Genomic DNA, 23,678 nt, shown 5'->3' with positions numbered 1-23,678 from the left:
CTCTTTGTGGAAGTGACTAGAACCTGCGGTTCTCACTATGTACAGCTGACTTTCTATCCTTCAAGGGAACGGCAACTTGAGATTTCACATAACAGGCAAACTTGGATCAAAGGTATTAGAGAATGCACTCAGGAGAGTGGAGCGGATGCATTTGGTGCAGAGCAGGCTTTCTCCAGGTTAGCTTGTTAACTCCAGTTCAGCCCTGACCATGCCAGAACTGGGCTGAGTTCTTGTAAAGCAATCTGAGTGCCTCCGTGCAGTGCGGTGCTGTGCAAATGCACTGACATCTCATCCTGAGGTCTGGAGAGAGTGGTGTTGAGCCCCTTCAGTAGTGACTTTACATGAGTCATCCTGAGGTCAAATAGTTTCAGTAGCTGGGTCCATGCTCAGCTTGGGCTGACTCATATCTCACTGGCTCTACAAATCTGCCTCTTGTTTCCAGGTGCTCTCACAGTAGCACTTACTGGATGAGACATAGCACCAGCTCTGTGTGTTTGTGTGGTACGGTGTCCAATTTCATCTCTTCTGGAATCTGGAGGATTGCCGAATGCGGACAGAGTTGTCTCAGCTCCGGTGCAGCTGATGCTCACCCACCTAGCTGTATCCAAGCTGACCCCATGCACAACTGTGCTGCACTCTAAGCACGCTGCATCTCCAGGTGCTGAGCATACCCACGCTAGTTCCACACAGTCAGATTGGAGGCATGGAGGCCTTTTGGCTCAGATTGCATCTTGTAGGGCAGTGACTGTGGTGTTTCTACAACCAAGCTGGCTCCAGAATAAATACAGCTATAATGTGGCACAGTGCCTGAGCTAGTGTGTCTTGCTCAACCTGAACTGTCTCTGCGTCAGATGGTCCACAGTTCCAGTGACTCTTGATTAATTCTCCAGATTAACTTTATTTCTGAGGAGCCTGAATTTGCCATGTGGTCTGTCCTCTTACTACTTTTTGTCTGGGCTGAGTGGAAAAAATTCATCTGTAAGTTATGCTTACAATATTCTCTGTACTTCCTGCAGTTGATAAGATATTAATATTCTTAATATACATTAGCTGACTGTACCTGACATCCATTGTTGTAGATGACATGTGGGGTCTTAGTTAAGAAGATAGAGTAGTCATTGCTCAGCTGACTCATTAACCTGGTTTTATTCTCAAAGTTTAAACTTTGAAGGTTAAAAACTTCCATCCCTCATCTTAAAAATGAAGCCTCAGAGGATTTTTATTTTGGTATATTACCATTATCTGGCCACACAAAAATTTGGTCACGTGTGTTTTCAAACATGACTCTTTGTAAGCATGCTATTGCATGTAGTCATGAAAGCATGTCCAGTCTAACCTCTGAAGTATACACAGGTACTGACTTGCACAAAAATCTCAACTGTGCCATAACTGTACATGAAGTGATACCTTTGTATGCATATAATCTATAAATATACTTATTTCAAGGGTGTTTCTTTTTTTGAAAAGAGCACATCCTAATTTTGTCACTATGTCATCTTCATTTACTAGGATGATGATTACCGAAAAGGAGCTAATCAATACTTCCACTGAAAAATTTTCTTTGGATCGGCTGTATAAGGAACCCAGTGTTTCCAGTGTGCAGATGATAGATTGTTGTAAGCGACTGCTAGAAGAATCATTACCATACCTACAAGGCATGCACCTTTGCATTTCACATTTCTACTCTGTGCTGCAGGATGGAGACCTCTGTATACCTTGGAACTGGAAAAGCTGAGAACATATCTGATAATCAGATGAATTGTTTATTTTCTGTAAGACGCTATAAATATGAATGGTTTTTTTAAGAGTAAATTATTAAAATCTGTATTTTGATATCAGTATTCAACCCAAACATTTACTTTTAACTGCTTCTCAAACAGGATTGGAGTCCTAGACAATTTGCAGGATATGCAGTATTCCCAGTTCTAGGAAAGATGTCTGTACAATTTCCATATGCCTGTAGTAGTCCAAGTGTAGGGTAGCAGTTGTGGAATCACATTTTTGTAGTGAATTATGAAAAACTATTACACTGCAAGTCTGCAGAAAATGTACCTGTGGATTTTTAATATATATAAGTATTGCCAGATAGATTTTTCTTAAATATAGGGAAGAGTGTTCCACTCCTACCAGGCACTGCATATCCTAAGGGATTAATTGAATGCAGAAGTTGAGTACATAATACTGCTGGTGGCAATATTGGCATTTCATATTGCTACCTCCTACTGAATAAAAAAGAAAACCTACATCAGAATATTTTTACTTTGCAGAAAAAAGCAGTACCTTGAACTTGGTTTCAGTAGTTTCATATACTGATCCAATGTTGTTGCCTTAGAATTCCCAAATATGCCTCCTGTGCTGTCTGCAGTTACCTTAGAGGAAATGCCAGTTTATTTTTGTTTTTCGTCATTTGTTCCATAAATACAGACCATCCTTTTTATGTACACTACTAACAGATTGCAAATCCCATCCACAGCACTTACTGCCCGAGTGATTTAATGTGACATCTAAGGAAAGGAAGCATTGATTTGTGTGGGATTGTTTGCAGGAGTGAGTACTTCTCAGTGAGAGACAGGAGTTCACAGTAAGGCTCTACAGAGTAAACACATAGACCTTTACTGGTACTCCGTTCCTTGAATAATATGAAATGAAGGTGTAAATTTATGTTGATATTTCTTCATTGTAATACATGCCAAAAGGGTTGTTGTATTTGGGTTAGTACTTTGCAAAAAATCGTTTGAGCAAAATCAGCTGCTTAACACTTCTGGACTTGAATTCACCTATGAAAACTGTCAGAAAAAATAAAAATAAGGAATTGCCTAATGTTTACATGCCTTGTATTTACATTTGTCTTTAGTAGGGAAGTTGTTGTAGTTGTCTGATTCTTCCTGTCAGAAGGCTCAATTTCAAGTTGTTTATTGTGTTGCCAAACTTAAAACAAAAAAATCTCCACTGTGATCTCAGACACTTATGTCTGTTTTAAAATGTTGAGACTTCTAAAGATCAGCTAATGCAGTTTTGGTTTGTTAGTTAGTTCTGACTAAAATCTTTAAGTAGTTATCCTCTATTGAGCATTACTTCCCTTTCTTCCATCTAGTGTTGACGATACTGTCCATGGCCCCAGCTGAGCCAGTCCGGTTGTAGCCCAGCAATATTCTCTGTAACAGCTCTTCAGAAATGGAGTATCTTCCAGAATAGGAGCTGAGCATAGCAATTTCTCTTCCTTGAACTAAATGACTCCTTACTGGCATCCAGGCAAGAAGCTACTGCCCTGTTGAATGTAGAGAGGACAAAAATCTGATGAAGGAGGGTGAGTAGAGTGGGCCAAGAGCCTGATATGACTGTGACAGGTATCCCCCTAGGGAACAAGTGAAGACTGAGACTAATGTCACAGAAATACTGTGACTAGACATAGGGAGGGGCTAAGATTTGTTGAGATTGGACCTTCTCTTTGAATACTAGATAAGAAAACTAGGACTAGCTGGAGGAGGAGACTTAGCTGTAAAGAGCCCTTATGAAATAGAGCCTGGAGAGGTTGGACACAAAAAGGAGCAGTGGGGACCCAGTCCTGAAATAGTAATGGGAGTAGGCAAGGACAGGCAAATGAGAATGGGACAGGGCTTACATGTGGGAGTTGTGGAAATAATTGGTATTAGACACTTCGTCTGGCATGGACCTGGAGATACTTGCCATGCCCTAATCGGGAAGTAGCCAAAAAAACTCGGGCAAGATGCGTCACCCACCCCCACTCCCCTGCAGAAGGCTGACAGCCTGCTCTTCTGACAGTTACTGCCTGGCTCAGGTCTTGGGTCTGTGCAATAAGCCAAAGAGCTCCAGCCTTGCTGCTGTCCCACCAGAGAGGTTGTCAGCCAGGTGCCATGTGGGGAATATTCCCCCCCCCTTTTTTTTAAAAAAAAGGTTTTGGATTTTGTTTTCCTGAGTTCCTAAGGAGTTGCAGGTTAAAATCTCTAAGACTGCTCAGAAGCTGAACAGTATCAAAATTAAGGTTGTCTATATAATATAATTCAGTACTGTAAGGACTGGGTCTTAATGGAGTTGTTTTTATATTTGTAATTCTCTCTCTGTAAATCAGTTTAACTGCAGAGCAGCTGGAACAGCTGACTTTATAAACACAGTCCTCCTAACACTTTCTTTTAACGTATTTAGAGGAGGAATGGAAAAAACAAATGCATAAACTTAATGTGCACTTTATAGGTATTCATTTTGATAAGTACTGTATGAACACTGTCCTGAAAGTAATGGAAAATTGTCCATTTAGGTAGCTGTATTACTTACAAATCCATTAGAATTATGTTTTACTTTCCAGCATTTTAATGAGGCAAAACAGAAAAGGGTTTAGAATTCTGAAATCTGTGAAGGCCCACTCCTTTTATCACCATGCTAAGGTGAAAATGGAGAACCACTGGAAACTTTGTGCTTTTAAATGGGGCAGAACACCTCAAATTCTGCTGAACAGACTGGATTATCACCTCGTTGTGGGAATAGCTTTAAACAGCTATTAACGTCTGCTGTAGATTTTTCAGTACAGAATTCCAGCTTGCTCTGTGGCCAACAAATGAAAATACACTGGGTATGAAGTTTCAAAAAGTGTTTGCTTTAAAAACAAATGCTAATATTAGATTAGGTGGAGTTGATGTCTCGCTGTTTTTAATCATTAATATTTGCCTGAGCTTTCAGTTTTCCTCCTCCTGCTTAGAAACTTGCAATAAACATTTGAAAGACAAGTAAAATTCTTACCGGTAATCAAAGACTGAAATGTTTCCTGTCATCCATGATGAGTTACTGAGCTGTGATACCCAGATCATGTCATTCAACCTTTGAGAATGGTTTAGTATTTTAGTGCAGCTGCCAGAAGGAAATAAAAAGATTCAATACAAGAATAAAAGAGATAGGGACTTAGGACAAAGTTTATCAGCTTAAGCTGTTATTTTGGTGCTGTGCAATACTGTGACTGTGAGAGATGCATGCATTGACAAACAGCACTTTTCAGTCTGTCAGGTGTTTGCATAATGTTTTATAGTACCAGTTCTGTGTGAATTTCCATGTTAAGTGTTCTCTCTTGTGGTTTAACATCTTGATATGCAACTTTCATTCTTTGTGCTGTATATGAAGATAGTGTGAAATTTTGTGAAATAATGCCTGTCTTGTCATTGTTCTTTTGGCTTTTTAACTGTTGTGATGCAGCCTCAGGGACTAATAGGTTTGTACTCATGTTCTGTAAGATATTCAAAATGTTGATTACAAATCTTGGGAAAGACTTAGAAAACATTCCAAAAGATTGGATCTTGTTTACTTAAAACATCCAAAACTCATCAGAACTTTTCTTGGAGAAAATAAATGGTTTTCATCTAGTTTGTGTACATTATAGTTAAAATAAACTTTTTGATGAAAAGATGAAATTTTAGAGCTTATTAATTTAAACTTCCCCTTCTGAAAGTACAGCATTTGTCTGTGAACACATTATCTCTGTGATTCCTTGGGCATATGCATATGCTATGTGTGGGTAGTATATGTCCCCAAAGATGAGACTTTTCTAATGTTTTTCTTTATAAGCTTGGGTAATAATAAGTGTATGGGTTGTAACAGAACAGACCAGTAAAAAAATGCAGTGCAACTCAGCTGAGAAGGAGAAAGCATGGCTGTGAATATAGTAAAAAGTTAATTAAAAAAAACCCAGAGATATAGGTCATGGATATAAATACTGTTGCATATAAATACTAGGAGAATTTGACTTTAAAATGTTGAGATTAAAAGCTGGGATCTCAATTTTGCACATGGAAAAAAATGTTTAGCTTTTTACCTGGAAGGTCTTGTTAAAACTATACTATATACTGAAGTAAAAGAAAAATGTTCTTGTTGTGCAGTTTATCCTTTACAGCTACATATTCTTTACATGATTGCTTAAGTATTGAATAATTTAGTACTTCATTTTTGCTAAATCCTCAGATGGGGTACTGTATGTCTAAGTAGCCAGACTGATTGATTACGATCTCAGCAATGTGTTTCAAGCAAAAAAGCTTCAGAAGATATTTTATTTAGTAGAGCTGAAATATATTTTCTTGCTTGCTTTTACATTCTGAAAGTGTCCTTGTAGTGATCTTCTGTTTCCATAGCTTTTGGCTATTGTGTGACTCCATATTTTTAGCAAGTCAGAATTTTTTGAGTCTATGCTATATGCAGATTTTTGTAACACTTGCTTTTCCTAAAATGTTTACTAAAAGAAAACCGGTTTAAATTGGCTCAGTCTATTCTGTAGACAGTGCTAACTACAACCTTCCAAATGTGCTTTAAATTGAGATGCTAACCCCCTTATAAACCTCTTTTGTATTTTAACTGGAGAAACGAGTAAGATCTTGGAACCATGATAGTGGTCTAAGTATGTGCCAAAGGTAGTGGCTGCAAAAACAACATGAAATTATGATTAACATCAAGGTTAGATTAAAAAAAAAAAAAAGCACAGTTATAATTTTCTTGTTAATTTAGTCCCAACATCCCTACGTAGCTGCTCAGGAGAACAAAGGGCAATTTGATTTAGCTTAAGATCACAGTTGGTCAACTTTAATTTCTTTTTGATTATTTCTCTTTAATCATCTGCTTTGTCATTTGATTTTATATGTTGTAGCGGCATAGTTGGGCAGTCAGCTAATGCCTGTAGTAGCTGTGTGTACTCTCTGTCTGTAATAGGATATTCTGAGACCATTTACTAATAGCAGCAATTGGATGAGAACCCGATGTCTTCCCTCAAGACTGCTCTGTGATCTGGCAGCTACAGTTCAAGATCAAGGCATTTTCTTGATCGTACTTTGTCCAACCCACGCATAATTATACCCATCAGTTTGTCATACTCCTGGGAACCTCTCATTCTGGGTGGGTTTTTGGTTTTTTTTTAATGTGATGTTTCAAGTTCATTAAGTCACTGGGTCATGGATGTATGCTGAGTTTTTGAATCATGTTTGTGTTATGTTCCAAGGGCATGGGTAACTCTTGTTTTCAGTCTTGTGTTTGATTTCAAACAGTCTATCTAGCTGTAACTTCTACACAATCACAGAATGCTCAAAAAAATATTTAATATTTTAAGAGTATCTGCAAATCCTTCAGTCCCACGCTTACTAAAATTACTAGGAAGTACTTACGGGGAGTACTACAGCTAGTTTTAATTTGATTTCTCTCACTGATTTTAAGCCAAGGTGGCATTGTATGGAATCTGCATGAGTTAGACCTCACCCTGCTACCAGAGATCTGCGAAGGCGACATTGGCTCAGGGAAGCAGAGCTTCTAAGGGTGAGTTAATGCTTCCTTCATCAGGACTGCCTACACAACCCCAGGGGAGGAGATTCGATAGTGGTGGCCTCCCTGGTGGGGTGGTCTGAAGAACCTTGCTCATAAAAAGTAAGGAAGGAATGGCCTTTCTGAAACTGGTATCTGGTTTGTTAGCAGTGTTGAGAGAATAACAGCCCATAGAGTTGTGGAGACAATTCTCTGGTGCGGTTTTGCAGATTTCAAACAAGGAAAGATTCCTGGATGATGYGGCCATCAAAATGGGCAATACTTCTAACCACATGATACTTAAACACAGGACAGTTAGTGTGTTACGTGATCAGATGCACATTCCTCTCTGTTTATTCTTTGAGCTTGTGAGACCTTTCTCCAAAGGTCACAAAGCTTTAATCTAAATGTAACTAACCAGTTTAGAAAGCTTTTAGCGACAGGGAATCTTGTCTTGGTCTGATATGATGCCTGGAACAGTGAGGCCGTACATAAGATCTGGGTATCTTAGACTCTGTGCTACCACAATAAAATCAAATTAATGAATCRGAATTTAAAAGCCTGTATGGTTGCAGATGGTTCTTTACTGCTCAGATCTTTGCTGTGCCAATATGACAAAGAGACTTTGGAGGGAAAACAAGTTGTGCTGTAAATCAAGATGAACATGCAATGTAGTTCTAGCCAGAAATCTGTGCAGAAGCCCGAGATCCCCTATCTCAGTTATGAGATAGTGAAAAGTGTGTGGGCCAAAAGGCCCTGCAGGTCTGAACCCCTCCTGGCCTAGATCAGGACTTAAAGAAATAAAATATTTGTCAAGAGAGATCTCAGTCAGCAAATACAGGGTACCCTGTTGCTAGCCTGTATTTAATACACRTTAATATTCAAAGGCTTGTGTATGGGAAATGACAGCTAATACATTAAGTTTGTTTTTTGTTATGGCTGGTAGTTCCTGATTTTCTTCACTTTTGAATGAGACCTGATGCATCTCCAATAAATCATACCAACACATTGTGTAAATTCATCAGCCTATAATTCAGTTCAGATTAGAGCTAATACAAATCTGTCTGGGAGACTTTGTAAAACATAAGCTTCTACTGAGAGTGTTGGTATGTGGCATTCTTCAAATTAAAAATGCAGGTACATAAAAAAGGTGAGAAAGATATGGCGTGAAAATAAATGGGAACTAGAAAAGTTGTGAGGAGCATCAATAATAAATATGAGGATGAATTTATTGCATATTATATCTAATGATAATTGAGTCAAGCTGTCATCTGTGTGTTTCCATATATATACATTTACATATATATATATACACACACACATATACACATAGCATAAACATGCTACATCTCTGGGATGGAACACAACTATTAAAATATTAGTTAGCAATAATGCATATAATTGATAACCAAAAAAGATTAGCTATTTTAGCAGTTTTACTTATAAACTGAACAATTTTTTTCTCTGTCACAAAAATGCTGGTGCATTCTTGCTTGTGATTTTGTTGTTCAGATTTTAATTTTGCATATACTGAGACAGTTACATACAAATTTCTTTGTAAATCCATTATTCATCCACTTTAAAAATATCTGCTTTGAAAAAGAAAAACTTGGAAATAGTTATTCATAATGTGAAATTTTCTTTTTCTGTCTATGTTCTAATAGCTGTGATACAGCAAGAGTCTCTCTGCCTTTGTGACTAATATAATTATGTCTAAACTCTGTATTGAATGTTTCATTCCATCTTTGCTGGGTATGGAAACCATTGCTCTAACCTCCTGGCAAGAGCCACATTTCATCTCCACTTTATGCTCCAGTCTAAAAATGAGAAAAGGGAACAGCAAGGTTTAGGGTTGCTGCAGCTTGGCACTTATTTTTTTTGCCCACCTCCATCCTAATGCAATTTGTCATGACCAGGAAAGAATGGCGGATTTTGATAGCAGGTTCCAGCTTAGATCTCTCATATAATTTAGTAAGATACTACTACTCTTTATTCTCTACCCTGACTTTCTACATTTTAGAGGTCTTTGACTTCTGTTAAAGTTTCTCTGTACTTTATCAGTCAAGTTAGTGCTTTTGATGTTGCTAATAACTCACCCTAGGAGTTCCTTCCCCTTGCTTGGTAATATCCATTCATCTTATCCTTGATTGGCCATGGGGCCAAACACTATATGTTATATGAATTGCATGTCTAGCCCTTTGAAAACCCTGGAGACTTTATTGCCTTTGTAGATATCTTCAGATGTCTTCAGCAAATCCTAGCAGACCTTCTCTGCTCACAGTTCTCTCTTAAAAGCCCTGAAATTTAATTATGTCTTGATTTCAATTTCAAAAATCGCTTTTGAAGGATACTGTCTTATCCAAATAAAGCAATAGGCTGTATAATGAGCTTAGTATGTCTGCATAGCTGTTTGGCACTAAAAATTCCTTTCAAAGACAATGACCACTATTCTGACTAGGTACTTGTGTCCTGAATTTCTCCCTCATCAAATAGTTCTTGGTAGGTACTATTAATAGACCAGTTTATTTTAAATGTCTGTGTCCAGCAAGAACAGAACAGTGTTCAAGAAGAGTGAAATGGATTAGATGTTGAGCATGTCTCTGTATTCCTTCTTCCTTCTCTTCCATTTGCATTCTTAAGTACTAGTTCTGTTGGGCAAAGGCTTCTCCATCTGAAGTGAACATGGACCCTTCGCTGCTATGGTAGCGCAGAATAACAGAATAGTTGGGGTTGGAAGGGAGCTCTGTAGATCACCTCATCCAACCCTCCTTCTCAAGCAGGGTCAGCTAGAGCAGGTTGTCCAAGACCATGTCCAACTGGGTTTTGAATATCTCCAGAGAAGGAGACTCCACAACCTTTCTGGGCAACCTGGTACAGTGCTCAGTCACCCTCACAGTGAAAAAGTGTTTTCTTGTGTTCAGACGGACCTTCCTGTTTCAGTTTGTGCCCAGTGCTTCTCATCCTGTTACTGGGCACCACTGAGAAGAGTCTGGCCCTGTCCTCTTCACACCTTCCCATCAGGTATTTATAAACACTGATAAAATCCTCCCTGAACCTTCCCTTCTCCAGGCTAAACAGTCTCACCTCTCAGCTTCATCTCATATGAGAGATGCTCCAGTCCCTTAATGATCTTTGTGGCCCTTCACTGGACTCACTCCAATAAATTCATGTCTGTCTTGTACTGGCAAGCCCAGAACTGGATCCAGTACTCCAGCTGTGGCCTCTCAGTGCGGAGTAGAGGAGGAGGATTACCTCCSTCTATCTTCTGGCAATGCTTTTCCTAATGCAGCCCGGGATGCTGTTGGCCTTCTTTGCCATGAGCGTACATTGCTAGCCCATGTTCAACTTGTCTACCAGGACCCCCAGGTCCTTCTCTGCAAAGCTGCTCTCCAGCTAGTCAGCCCCCAGCATGTACTGGTGCATGGGATTATTCCTTCCCAAGTGCAGGACCCTGCACTTCCCTTTGTTGAACCTCGTGAGGTTCCTCACTGCCTATTTCTCCAGCCTCTTGAGGTCCCTCTGAATAGCAGTGCAACCCTCTGGTGTATCAGCCAGTCCTGTCAGTTTTGTATCATCTGCGAATTTGCTGAAGGTGCATTTGGTCCCATAATCCAGGTCATTAATGAAGATGTTAAATAATATCAGAGCTAGTATCAACTCCTGGGAGACCTCACTAGTGACTTGCCTCCAGCTGGACTTTGTGCCACTGATCACAACCCTCTGAGCCCAGCAGTTAGCTGGTTTTCAATCTGCCTTACTGACTACCTGTCCAGCCCATCCTTCATCAGGTTGTCTATGATGATGTTATGGGAGACAGTGTCCAAAGCCTTAGTAAAGTCAAGGTGAACAACATCCACTGCTCTCCCCCCGTCCACCAAGCCAGTCATCTCATCATAGAAGTTTATCAGGTTGGTCAGACGCGATTTCACCTTTGTAAATCCGTGCTGACTACTCCCAGTCACCATCTTGTCCTTCATGTGTTTGGAAATAGTATGCAGGATTAGTTTCTCCATCACCTTCCCAGGGATTGAGGTGAGGCTGACCAGCCTGTAGTTCCCCAGATCCTCCTTTCCTGTTCTTTCTTGGCAAAGATAGGTTGTCAAGAAAATTACAAAATAGGGTTTTCAAAACTGCTTTCTGCTTCTGATGAAATAACTTCTCTGAATGCAGGCTACCACTGCATATCTTAAAATCTCAAGCTCAAAATGTCGGAAAACTCTGTCATAGCATTACAAAATGTATTCTGCTGTACTTGTATTTAAATACATCCTAGCATTTTTTTCATCTTAGCAGTGTTCTAGAGAAATTTGATGCTTACTGAGTTATTCATGGCACAGGATCACTTCTCTGTGCTTTTTTGTTCTAAATTTTATGCTGGTTTTGTGGTTCTTCATTGTTGCCTTGTTTTATTATGTTTGTTTATTCCAATGACAAGCCAGCCTTTCTTGAGGATAGATTTAATATAAGGTGAAATACTATTATACAACAATTAATGGAAGCCTAGGTGCAGTTAGCCATAACCTAAAATGGGCTAGAATTCATAATGATTATTTTGTTCCATATAAATTTATTTTGCAGACAACTTACTATACTGAATTCTTCTTGGATAATGAATTTTTGAAACATTTTCAGCATCACCCTGAGGCAATAGCAGAAATTACCTCCTCACCCAGCATGTATGACAGATAACTAAAATGGCTGGGATATTACATGTACCCTGCAAACCTGAAAGGCCTGCACATTTCTAGCTTCTGAAATACAAGTGACCACGTGAGTTAAGAGAGCTGCACTGGAGAATAAGTGTTATCATCATGATGCACTGTTAAAGTTATGGAATATGTCTTTAGGTAAGGAGGCATGAACAAATGATATGTGAAAAGCAAATTGGAGTAACTGTAAGCTCTCCTAATTCTTCCCTTTCTGCTTTATTAGTCATTGTAAACCTTCTGCTACCTAGGTTATAACCTTGGGATTTTTTTTATGATGAGTGTATTTGGAGTCAAATTTTGTGTCCCATAACTTTAACCATAGCATATGTTATTAAAAATTAATTTAATAGTCCTCTAGGATCCAACTCTGGAGGTAGCAAACAAGCATCTYGGTTATATATTGTCTTCAATTATTCATTAAGAGCTATGGGGATTTTCTAGAACACATCTCCAGCAAAGCTCAAAGCTGTTCTCCTAACGCCAGCAACAAAGCTCTGCTACTTAGTTTAACAGAAATGGACATGATTTCCCTGTTGGGTTTCCCTGTTTGAACTGTGTAATATTTTATCGCATTTAATAAAGTTTATTACAAACGTGACTTGGTACAAGAAAAATCCTGGTGGTGAGGGTAAAGCATCATTTAATTTTGAATGAACATTTTGCAAACAAGAATTCTAATATATCATTGTGTGTGTGAGCATAATAAATAGTTTAACACGCAGATTACACAGTATCATTATGGATAGTTTTCATGCACAGTAGAGCCATCTTCTCAGCTCTTTGCGCTCCCAGTTACATTTCTTATATCTTCATTATTATTCTGGTTTGGACTTTGTTGTTGTTGTTTCTGATTCTTTAAAAAGCAAAGCTGTTTTCCTCAAAGAATGTGCTTAATTATGGAGTTGCCTGTGCTGCAGCCTCACTTTGTAAAAGGGTCCACATTCTATCTTGTGCACCAGATATAGATATGCAGAAATGCATAAGGATTGTGTGTCTGTAAAAATGTCACCCGTTTGAGAGCCATAGTTAAATTCAGAATAGTTAAGTTTGAGTAATTTCTTGCGTGGATACTTGCTCCAGTCAGTATTTCATTTTCTTTTTTTTGTTGTTTGTTTGTTCTATTTTATTTCTTTAACCATATATTCTTAGCCATAACTAAACTAAAAAAAAAGTATGTTAACTGTTGCAGAACTGAGTTCCCAATGGAGAATTACACCGGAATTAACAACAGTTTAAATGTACACTTCTTATAATGCTGTAACTTTTGTGTGGGCAAGCCCTTGTTTGGCTTCAGTGAAGCTGTTTCTGACTTACACCTGTAAAACACAGCTGGACTCTGCTGATACATTTTATAAGACTTCCCCATTCCTAAAGCATTGCATTAGTTACAGTTTAGTGTTTGTAATACTGTTCAAACAATAGTGCATCAAATGTCCTGGATATTTTTTTAATTAGATTTTTAATTCCTGCTATGAACAGGTATAATGCATGAATTTCGTGAAAAATGGATAGGGTTTTTTTGTAACCTTATTCTGAAGCTTTCTCTTTCTCCTGTAATTTTACAGCCCCAACTAAGGGCATAGGCACAATTTTCAACACAGTTATTGCTGAACTTTCAACACAATTTGTGTGAATTTTCCCTTCATTTAACAAGGTTCGAAAGAGAATATCGGATCCCAGACTTCACACTGGTGATGTGAACTCCCTCTACAAAGGCAGATTATTGATATGAGAAATACCTGCTACCACTTAACCCTGTATTTTCTTCACTGGCATTTAGTGCAAAAAATGCGATTTTCCTGCAGTATTTCTATTAGACAAAAGTATTTTCCATTCATATTCCCAGTGATATGCTACTTTCATAAAAGAGCAGCTCAGCCTGCTGCAATACCAGAACACTCAACTGAGCCATTTCCCTTTATGTCTGCTCTGGGTATTTGTTTGCTGATTAGCAGAGAGCTAATACATCCAAAACCAGATTAACTACAGCTCTACTGGTACTTGCCAACGCTTGCTTCTTTCCCAGTGGCATATGTATGACTTGAAAGGTGATTGACTAGTGACATTTTATTGCAGGCCTGGGGGGAGTAGATCAACTGCTGTCTTCATCAGAGAGAAAATAGGAGGGACAGATCAATAGCATAGTACAGAAGCTCTTCTGGCCCCAACTAGCTGGGATATGTATCAAGCCACTAGAGGGTAGTGTGGAGGGTGATACATTTAACGTTTAATTTATTTATGTAGATTTTCTTTTATCAGTGTCCTTTATAGCATCTGCAGATCAATAGACATCAACAAGGTAACAAAGCACAAGCCTTTTAACCAAAGGGAACAAAACCAGAAGCTCGCTCTCTGCAAGAGAGAACAGCTCCTCATTAGGTTTATATCACAGTTCTCTCCAAAGAATCATGTACAAGTAAATTGTGCTTGTGGCCCAAAGCTCACTGAGGGAAAGCAGCAGTAGGGGCAAACCCCTAAAACTTATGCCCAGTATCACAAACACCTTGCTATGCTCCAATTTTTAAATTGAAAGACCTGGTAACTAGAAGAGCTCGTAGAATTCTCTCTCACATGGAGAGTCATAGGGCATCATTACACACTCCCCAGGACCCTCAGGGCTTCAGTGCCCTTTCTGCTGTCTGGCTGGATGATTTCTGGCTCAGTCTCCCTCTCCCATGTACATCTTTTTAAACTGGGAAGGAGTTTTTAATCTTGCTGCTAATGGACCATACTCTGTCCTCTTCAGATTTGGAAATGCTCCTACCTTTCGGGCAGGGGTACTTACCACCTGCCCAGATAGTAAGTATCCTACTAATGATTGTTCTTGTACTTGCCTTATGTGTGATTAATTCATTAACTCATTTTGAGACAAAAATGTCATTTTTTGACCAAGGGGGACATCTGAAGTACAGCTTTTCCACACACACATTTTCCAGATATGCCTTTATATTCCATGCATGCATGTATGTGTGTATATGTATTTGCTAATCATACCTTATAAAGTCATGCAACTGGGTAATGCATGCAGTATATCCCTTTCATTCAAGCTGAGGAAAGATGATTACCAATCATTGTGGGGGGGCAGCAAAACTTTTGGGTTAAGTGAACACATGGGCTGATCATTGTGTTTACCATGTTTATGATTTATTTTTAATATGTAAGTTCCAGGCCTTTCACTTTTTAAGTAGCTGGACCTTCACTCGGGTGTACAGAATTTCCTCTGCTAAATTTTCTGCAAGCCAACAATCAGTGATGGTCTTATGGGATATGGCAGCTCAAAAGATTTTGGCCAGCTCCGGTTGCAGAACTGGCGCCAAGCTGGAGGGAAGGGCTGTGAATACACAGGCTGCACCAGAGCCCACAGCTACATGTGGCTTGAGACTGTGGTCTTTCCCCAGGGTCACCTCCATTCTCTCTGCAAGGGGAAGGTTTTAATGATCCTTAAGTCCAGTCCTTGTGGGAGGAAATTCATGCGTATTATTGGATTTCCCAGTCTCCCTCATCTCTCATCTCCACCACCTCAAGGGAAAGCATAACCCAGCATTTGAAGTACCCATTGATCCATACAAAAATATCAGGAAAGCAAAGGCATTGCCAGCTGTTTCTGACCACCATTCGGCTCATGAGTTCTGGGGAGTAAACAGTGCTTGATCCTTTGGTTTACTGTAGAGGCCAGATAATTATCAGTCTGTCTACAGGACTTCTGGAGACATCAGAAAGCAAGAGGAAAGCATTTCAGTCATCCCGGCAGCAACTTATTTGCAGATCCACTTCAAACAGCTTGGCTGTGAAGGACAGTACTTGGTCATCTGCAATTTATTTGTATATTGTTCATTTGCTGTGGGTTACTGCACATACGTAGCTGGGGGAGAGAAAGAGCCTGGGAAAGCCCTGAGAGAAGCAGGGAGCAGATACGCAGCCAAGCCCTGGAGGGCATGGAAGGAAAGAGATTTTTCTGGGGACCCCAAGGGACCAGATGGAGGCTGCTCGACCTCAGCCTAGCAGTGTCGTTTTCTGCTCTGACAGCAAACTTCTCTATAATCTCTTATTTTTGTTGCCTCTTACCCAGCAGAGCTGTCTTTATCTAGCCAAAAAGTTACTTTGGTCCAGATCGAGTTATGATACTGCCTCATGTGAGAGAGAGACTCATTCTGGCACGCTTGCTTAAAGACCAGAGCTGAGGTTATTTTACCTGCTCTGGATGCTGGATCCTGGCACACCAAAGCTTGGGGCTGGACACATTGCAGGCCTTGGTTGAGGATGAAAAACAAGATTTCTAGGCCAGCACACTGGATATGTTACAGGTTTTAACCATCTCCATAAGCATTGACTTTTACTTAAGGTTTGAATTGCAAGACTTTTATTTTATTATTTGGTCTTTTCATTTCTACATGTTAGTAAAGATTCAGGGCCAAGTTCAGCTCAGTCTGGGGCAGATGCAGACCTGTTAATGTCTCTGGAGCTGTTCTGTGTAGCAGCACTTACTATTTTCATGATGCCAAAAGAACAACAGACTCCAACATAAGCATGCAATAAAATTCAAAAACTCATTTGAAGTCAGCTCCAACAAAGGGTGAATTGTCACTGCTGGAAACTCCTCAAGGCTGGGGCTCAGGTTCTAACTTCCAGTGTTTTTTGGCTAAGATTGCCCAGGAAAAATGAATTAGAAAGAAATGGTTCTGATAGCCTCATCAGAGGCAGTTGCTTCTTATGGCCAAATTACTGAGCAATCTTGCAACTTTCAATCAATCTACTGCTCAGCTCAGCCCTTCACAGTGGCAGAACATGCGTGATGTTACATCTGCTGCTCCTGAGGGTGGCTGGCCACCTGGGCCAGGGGAGCGTGGGATCTGCAATGAGCAGGTATCTCTCAGTGGGGTGAGGGCTGGCTGGCGTGTAACCCATCGCCTAGAACCGGGGCCGGGAGAGGGCTCTGTCACACTCAGCACACCTGGAAAATGCTCGTCCTCGTTGGGGAGCCCAGCCAGCAGAGCTGGAGGCTGCCTGGAAGCGTGGCGAGGGCCTCCATGGGCAGAAAGCACAGCACTGCCGTAGCTCGCTGCCCACAGAAGGAGATGAGCAGAGCCCAGGGAGACATGGTCCTTCCCTGCCCTGCACACCACATCCCCTGGGGCATGGCAGTTGAGCTCAGGGTGAAGGCAGGCACCGTGCGCTTGGGGACTTTAGACCTTTTGCAGCAAGGGACAAGCCAGCAAACACCACGAGCCAAGCCTAGCAGCTCCCTTCTCCTTGGGCTTGCAGAGCCAGATCCTTGCTTTGGGGATGCTTGGGGAGCTCCCCCTTCCTCTCCTGGCTCTAGGAACAAGAAATGGCCCCAGRCCAAGGCAGGGCCCCACAGATGGCATGCCTGGCCTGAATGGGGATGCCAACCCAACTGGGAGGGGCTTGCCCTCCACAAATGACATCTGGAGGCAGCCCAGCCATGGCCGTGCCCTGGGCAGCTGGCTTGCACTGTGCTCTGTGTGAATGGGATAGTTGTGAATCAGTGCTAGGCTCACCTGGAGCACACAGCGGTGGCCAGGTTTCTCCTGCTTGCTGCTTGTAAAAAACACACGTCAGTCTCCTGGAAATGCTTTTTATCTGAAATATTTGGGTTTGATACAGGGATAACCAAGAGAAGTGCTGTCATCCCAATACAGGGCATCACACCTGAGAAGATCATACAATCCCTGCCAGCCTGAAACTACCTGAAGCTTTGGCGAAAGGGCTCCTTGCCCAGGTAGAGGGACTAGTATTTCATGGATGGACATCAAGAGGGCCACAGTCTGTTCTCAGCTCTGCTATTAGCTAATCCTGGCCCCAGGCATATTATAAACAATTTACCCAGAAAGTCTGTCCCATGTGCAGGGGCAGCACATAGGCATTGGAGGTGAGGCAACTCATCAAGGCCACACAGCGGGTCAGCTGCAGAGACAGGAACAGGAGCAACGTGTGTCTTTTTCCCAGTGCTGTCTTTACTGCCCAGCACCAGCTCTCCTAACCAAAGCCCACACAGGCTGCTCACCCCAGCTGGCCTGACCGAAACCACAGCGTAGTTTCTCCTCACACTCTGCTCCTTGAGCCAGTTTGTCTGGTACATGCAGCTGCTGGTCTCTCCCCCTCAGGCACGGGCCAGCAGTGCCGGCGAGGGGAAGTGCTGTTTCCCACTGGACAGCCCTGGCCATTACCGTCCCCTGTGTTCATGCACACTTTGTCTCTGTAGGTTTGCAGTCTCTCCAGGTCTTACAATTCACTTTCTCCTACCAAGTAACAGCAGTGGTATTCATGAAACAGCATCGCTAAAATGCGGTATTATTGGTGGAGGACAAAAGGATTTCAAAGAAAATGTGTCGCAGCAAGCAGTGAAGCTGATTGCAGAGACCTGGCTTTTCCTTAATACTTATCACTCTCTGAGAAAGCCCAGTTTAGTATATTCTCTCCACTATCACTTTCTGGCATCCTTTCTGCAGACAGCTTTGGACAAGTTGGCTCCTTCTTCCCTTTTGTAGGTTTTTGACTTCTTTATATGTTTTTATCTTTCAGCTCGCACCTTCTAGGGGCCTGCCAGGACCAGCTGGCATAGCAAGGTGCAACTCTCATTTTGCCAGAACCAGCATTTTCCTCCTTTTCCCTTTGGGCACTTTTAACGCCTTTCAGTGGTCCTACAGGGAGCGCAGGGGAGACAGGGCTGTTTGGTGCGGAGGCGCCCACATGTCGCCGGTGAAGACACGTCCTCTGAAAGGGCCGTGCTGGAAGGGCGGCCTCTGCTCTGCAGGCACGTGGTGTGGGACAGTGTGAATATCCCACATTACCATCATCCCGATGTGTTGCTTTCATCAAATTTGAGCAGGGCAGATGCAGCAGGACTGTTCCCATGGTCCAAACACATGGTCGTTCCCCTTCAGTAACCCCGGCAGAGCAAGGCGTTTGTAATGTTTGTATGCACCTTCACTGGGGCTTTCCCCTTAGGACCATGTTGGATCAGGCTGGTGGGCTTCAGTGTGCTAAGTCGCAGTTCAGGACTTGGTGTTTAGGGACCACTGTGGCTCCATTTGCCAGTAAAATAAATTATATTCTGTCATTTTTCTGTGGTGCATTCGAAGAGAGAAATATCTGGGTTATCTGCATATGCTGATGATTGAGGTTTGCATTTAGTCTGTCTGTCCTGATGAACTCCTAGGGCTTTTTTTAAATACATAATAGAAAATGCCTATTTTTATTTTTTTTAATTTATTTTAAAGGTAAATCTATTTAGAGGTGTGGTCTAATTCAGAATGAATCTCTAAAACCTTTTAACAAAGGAAAACATGGTTGAGAGCTGAAGCTCTGTCCTCCTGGAGAAGCAGCCCAGCAAGTGTGCTGAAAGATATTCCACTGGGGGATTTCTGACACACGCTGGCCATAGATTTCTGGTACTTATTATAGAGGGAAGGGAAGACATAAGCTCAAGGGAAAACAAAAATCTAGGTCTGCCTCTGGTTATTATAAACTGAGAATTGATAGGCATTCTCAATTGCCTGTTGCTAAGCAGCCAAGAGAATTGGTTGACCGTACTCTGGTCCTTGGGTTTTTTTTTTCTTTTTTTTTAAGTGAAGCAGAAAGCTCTGTGTGTGTGTGTGTGTGTGTGTGTGTGTGTGTGTGTGTGTGTGTTAGAAGTATGTGAAATAATGTGTATAATGGATTTAGCTCTAGAGCCTCAATTTTTTTTTTTTTTTTTTTGATGAATGTGTTTGTGAGGTGTTACTATGTGAGTGTAAGAATCAAGTCGGTCTTGGATGGACAGAATAACCTCTGCTTTAAAACAGGAAGAGAGAGAGACAAAAGAGAGAGAGAGATTCTGTCATGTCAGCAAAGTCAAACAACTCTTTCTTGGTTTTCAAGGGTCCCTTTAGGACTTGATCCTGCATTCCCCATCCAGGCCCTGAAAACTTCTGTGCTGATGGTCACAGGAGATTGATTTCCTGGGAGAACTGATTCGTTCCTCTCCCAGCCAGAGAAACTGAAGTGCTTTCGAGTGTTTTGTCGAAATGCCGATTTGCAAAACAGCCCAAAGGACTGGAGACCCCACATGCCAAATTCCTGCCGACACAACTCCCAGCTTTCTTCTTCCCAGAGCTGTGGGAAAGGCAGGACACAAAACTCCCTGGGTAAAGCAGAACATGCCCAAGTCTTGCCAGCACCAGCTGCTGCCGTCCTGGGGGAGAACGCGCCGCCCTGCGAGGGGCTGGAGGCCGAGCGGGGGAGCCGGGGAGGGAGCCGGGGGGAAAGAACACCCCCAGCACCGAAACGTCTTGCTGTAGCTCTGCTCTTCCCCCCCGCCCCCCGGCTCTCTTGACAGTTGGGTTGCTGGAGTGTAAGAAAAACAGAGTTTGCTCATCAAAAGAGTCAGCCTGGATGCTAGCTTTTTTCCTTTTGCTTCTTCTATTGCTCAGCTAAACTAAAATGGTAAAAGAAAACAGACCTATGCACATGGGAGGCGATATCAGGCCAGATTTGGGAGCCAGCTTTGTCATCACTGCCTATGATTATTTCAGTCCCTTTTCATTGTTTCTACAAGCATGATTTTGTCCGTCCTAAATTGAAGGAAAACACAGCTTAGATTATTTTGAAATAATCGTTCTTTAAATTGATCATTTCTCTGTGCCACCTCTGACATCCCCAAGCCACTCCTCTGCTTTGGTACCTTCCACGTAGTCCAGCATTAAGCGAAGGTTTACACAGAATTATCTAAATGGGGAACGAAGGCCCAGGAGTTACCACGCTCATTTCCAGCCRGACCTTTGGGCCTTTCCCCCGCGCCGTCCTGATCAAGTCGCCTTGCAAGCTGCTCTCTGCTAAGTACCCAGGGCGGTATATGCAAGGGGATGGAAAACAGGAGTCGTACTGTTGTGCAAGGTCAAGCCGCCCCTGGCCCCGCTTCTTCCCCAAGCACGGCCTAAAAATAGACATAGTCAGGTTTCAAAGAGGACAAGAAATGAAGAGGTCGAGTGTCATGACCTTAGACGTATTCTGTGGCTGCTTTTCTCCCCGGCTTGGCTTTCCTTTGCTGGGCCTCCAGCAGCCGTTTCCGCTCCAGGAGTGGCTCGGCCGCGCGCCCTCGGTCTTGGCCGTGAGCAGCCAGTCTCTCGCCGGGGGTTTTGTTTCTTTTTACTTCCCCTCTCCCCGTCTGTCTTCCTGCCGCCCGCGACCGACTCCTTCCTCGCTGCAGAGAAAGCTGCCAAGGTCTGCACAGCCTCTCCATCCCCAGCCTTTAGCAATGAGCATCCGTCCATCTGTCCGTCCGCCCGTCCCCGCCAAGGCGGTCGGGCGCCTTTCAGGGCTGACCCCGCTTGCTCTGGCTCTCCCCAGAGCCGGCTTGGTTTCGGGGCACTGGAGTTTTTTGTTCTTTGTGCCAGACGGGGAGGCGCAAGGCGATTTTCTGTCGCAAGCCCACAGGGGTTTGGTTTCCACGGGTGGCCCGTGAGCCCTCAGTGCCAGACGGCTGAGCGGGCCCCTGCAGCCATGCTGCTCCATCTTGTCCTGTGCAAATCACAAGGCGATAAAGCAGCGTGCTTCACGCGGGGAACTCAAGACCCAGAGCTGGGGGTGTAGAGGATACAGTGTCTTTGGAATTACAATTTCATTTTTCCCAGCTGTTGAAAAATGCTTCCATCCTCCTCCTTTTTTTCCCTGCTCAGATAACTTTTAAAATTTTGGGATTTTTTTTTTCCTTATATGTGCTCTGTGCAGGCATGAATTATATAATTCATTCTTTGCCTTGGGTTTCTTTTTGAAGTGGCACTGTGAAGAGCATAAAATCAGCCAGCTGGGTCCAACCAAAAAGCCGCTCAGACCCATTCTCTGCCTCCACCCGCAGCCAGTCCCAGATGGCCAGAGACGGTGACAGGAGCAGGGCGAGGATACGGTTATACGGCCCCGGAATAGACTCCAGCCTCCCGCAGTCTGTGGCTCGTAAAAGCGGCAAGAGAAGATAGCATATTTCACCATTAATCAGTTTGCGGCGGGCTGGCGTGACAACAAAAACGTGCTCTGTGTTTTCCATTTGCAGATCTTCATGTTTCCTTTTGAAAGCATCTCACTCATTGATTTGATTTTGCTGCAGTAGGAGAACATAATAGTGTGACAAGAAAATTCCTCGGGCACCAGCAGTTCAGTGCAGGGCTGAGGATCAGATAAAACCTCCGCCGCATCCCGACCGCTGCCTGGAGACTGAAGACCCCCAGTGCTCGCCGATAGGGATCGGTGAAGCTCCCACACCACTGCTGAAGCTGCGATAATGTTTGGTGATACAAAGACCCCAGCAATGTAATTTGGGAAGTATGGGAATCGATCTCAAAGATGTGGAAAATCCACTGGAGCCAAAGAAAACATAGGAGAGAAGCTCTCTGCCATGGCTGTGTCTCCAATAATGCAAATTGGATGGTAGAGTTTCCAAAATCACACCACAAGTTTAGCGAGTTTGATGCATCTGTAAATCCAGCTCTTCTCTTTACTCTCCCTCCATCTCTGGAGATATTCAAAACCCACCTGGACACGATCCTGTGCAACATGCTCTAGGTGACCCTGCTTGAGCAGGGGGGTTGGACTAGATGATCTCCAGAGGTCCCTTTCAACCTCAACCCTTCTGTGATTCTGTGATCTGACTGTTCTTGTGCTGCTTCCTCTGACTTTTCATGTTTCTCCCATGTCATCTCATTAATACCTGGTCTTGTGTCTTAAAAAGCCAGCCTCTGGAGTCAGATATTATATGGGAATGGTTTCTTTTTGTGTGCTTGGGCTCTTTTTTTTTACATTTCTAGCCAGATGAAATGTCCTACTCTCCTCCCAAAATTGGAAGGCAAAGATGGCCCTCTGCTTTTCTACTGAAAATAAAATGCATTTTAATTGCATTAATTGCTGCTTGTGAATATATACATATGTTCTAAGGGCAAAACATGACATATTAAATAAACCTAAATATTTTGGAGGCCCAAGTTCTGACTGCTTGATACAGCCATCAGTGTAATGCTCTGTCTTCAGTGCTTTGCTGTCCCTCGCTGCTTTGTCCTAGTCTCCTGCTTTTATCCTAGAAAGCTCCAGCCTCCACATACCCAGCGCTTCACTCTTGCTTGCTGGTGCTGAAAACCTCCTCTTGCGTCCTGCAAACTGGGACCATAGCTTATAAAATGCAGCAGAGGATTTCAAAGATGGACATCTCCATACCAGTCCACCCATTCTTGCCCAAAATAACTGAGGCATGTAGAGAGGGTGGCCATCGTAGAGGAAGGGCCGTCCTCCCGGACCGCAAGGAGCCTGGTCCTGCCCGCAGTGAGTGCACCAGCCGTGGGCCAAGGGCTCCCACTGATTTCCCCCTTCTGCTGGGTCCGGCCGTGGCTGAGGTCCCCACGGAGCCGCCTTTTCCCCCGGAGGCCTCGTCCCCGCTCTCATGCCCACGGAAAGGCAGCCCTCTGCTTCTGGCTTTCACTGCAGACCAGCGAGAGCTGCCAGGAGAGTTACCAAGAAAGGTTACAGTGGCTGCGATAGCGCAATAGCCAGAGCCCAGCCGCAGTGGCCCACCACAGCCCTCCTCTTCTGGGGAAAAACATGCAGAAACGGCAGCCCCATACCACCAGGAGGGAAACGGTGCTGGGTGTAAAGGCAGAGTCTGCTGAAAGGGGAAAAAAACTTACTTTGCTCAGTCTGGAG

At 42.8% G+C, this 23,678-nt stretch overlaps 1 protein-coding gene across 8 annotated transcripts in view; it reads left to right on the top strand.

Annotated features, from left to right (window-relative positions):
* TCAIM (T cell activation inhibitor, mitochondrial) overlaps nucleotides 1-22,882 on the top strand; it is a 41,718-nt gene extending 18,836 nt beyond the window's left edge. For 3 of the 8 annotated variants that reach the window (XM_026089917.1, XM_026089918.1, XM_026089923.1), the window contains one exon: nucleotides 1,510-2,826. In XM_026089917.1, coding sequence (XP_025945702.1) covers nucleotides 1,510-1,735 — 226 coding nt within the window. In that variant the 3' untranslated portion in view covers nucleotides 1,736-2,826. Of the gene's footprint in view, nucleotides 1-442; nucleotides 979-1,509; nucleotides 2,827-3,094; nucleotides 5,370-7,200; nucleotides 7,300-11,862; nucleotides 12,715-22,041 lie in introns of those variants that run through there. The other 5 variants (XR_003257526.1, XM_026089922.1, XM_026089920.1 and 2 more) reach the window with 5 other exon arrangements.
* Nucleotides 22,883-23,678: the final 796 nt, after the last annotated feature.

The sequence above is a fragment of the Apteryx rowi genome, unplaced genomic scaffold (assembly GCF_003343035.1).
Source record: "Apteryx rowi isolate R43461 unplaced genomic scaffold, aptRow1 scaffold_837, whole genome shotgun sequence".
In the NCBI taxonomy this organism is placed as follows: domain Eukaryota; kingdom Metazoa; phylum Chordata; class Aves; order Apterygiformes; family Apterygidae; genus Apteryx; species Apteryx rowi.
Note: the sequence above shows the minus strand (reverse complement) of the source record. Positions and strands in the feature narration are given on the sequence as shown.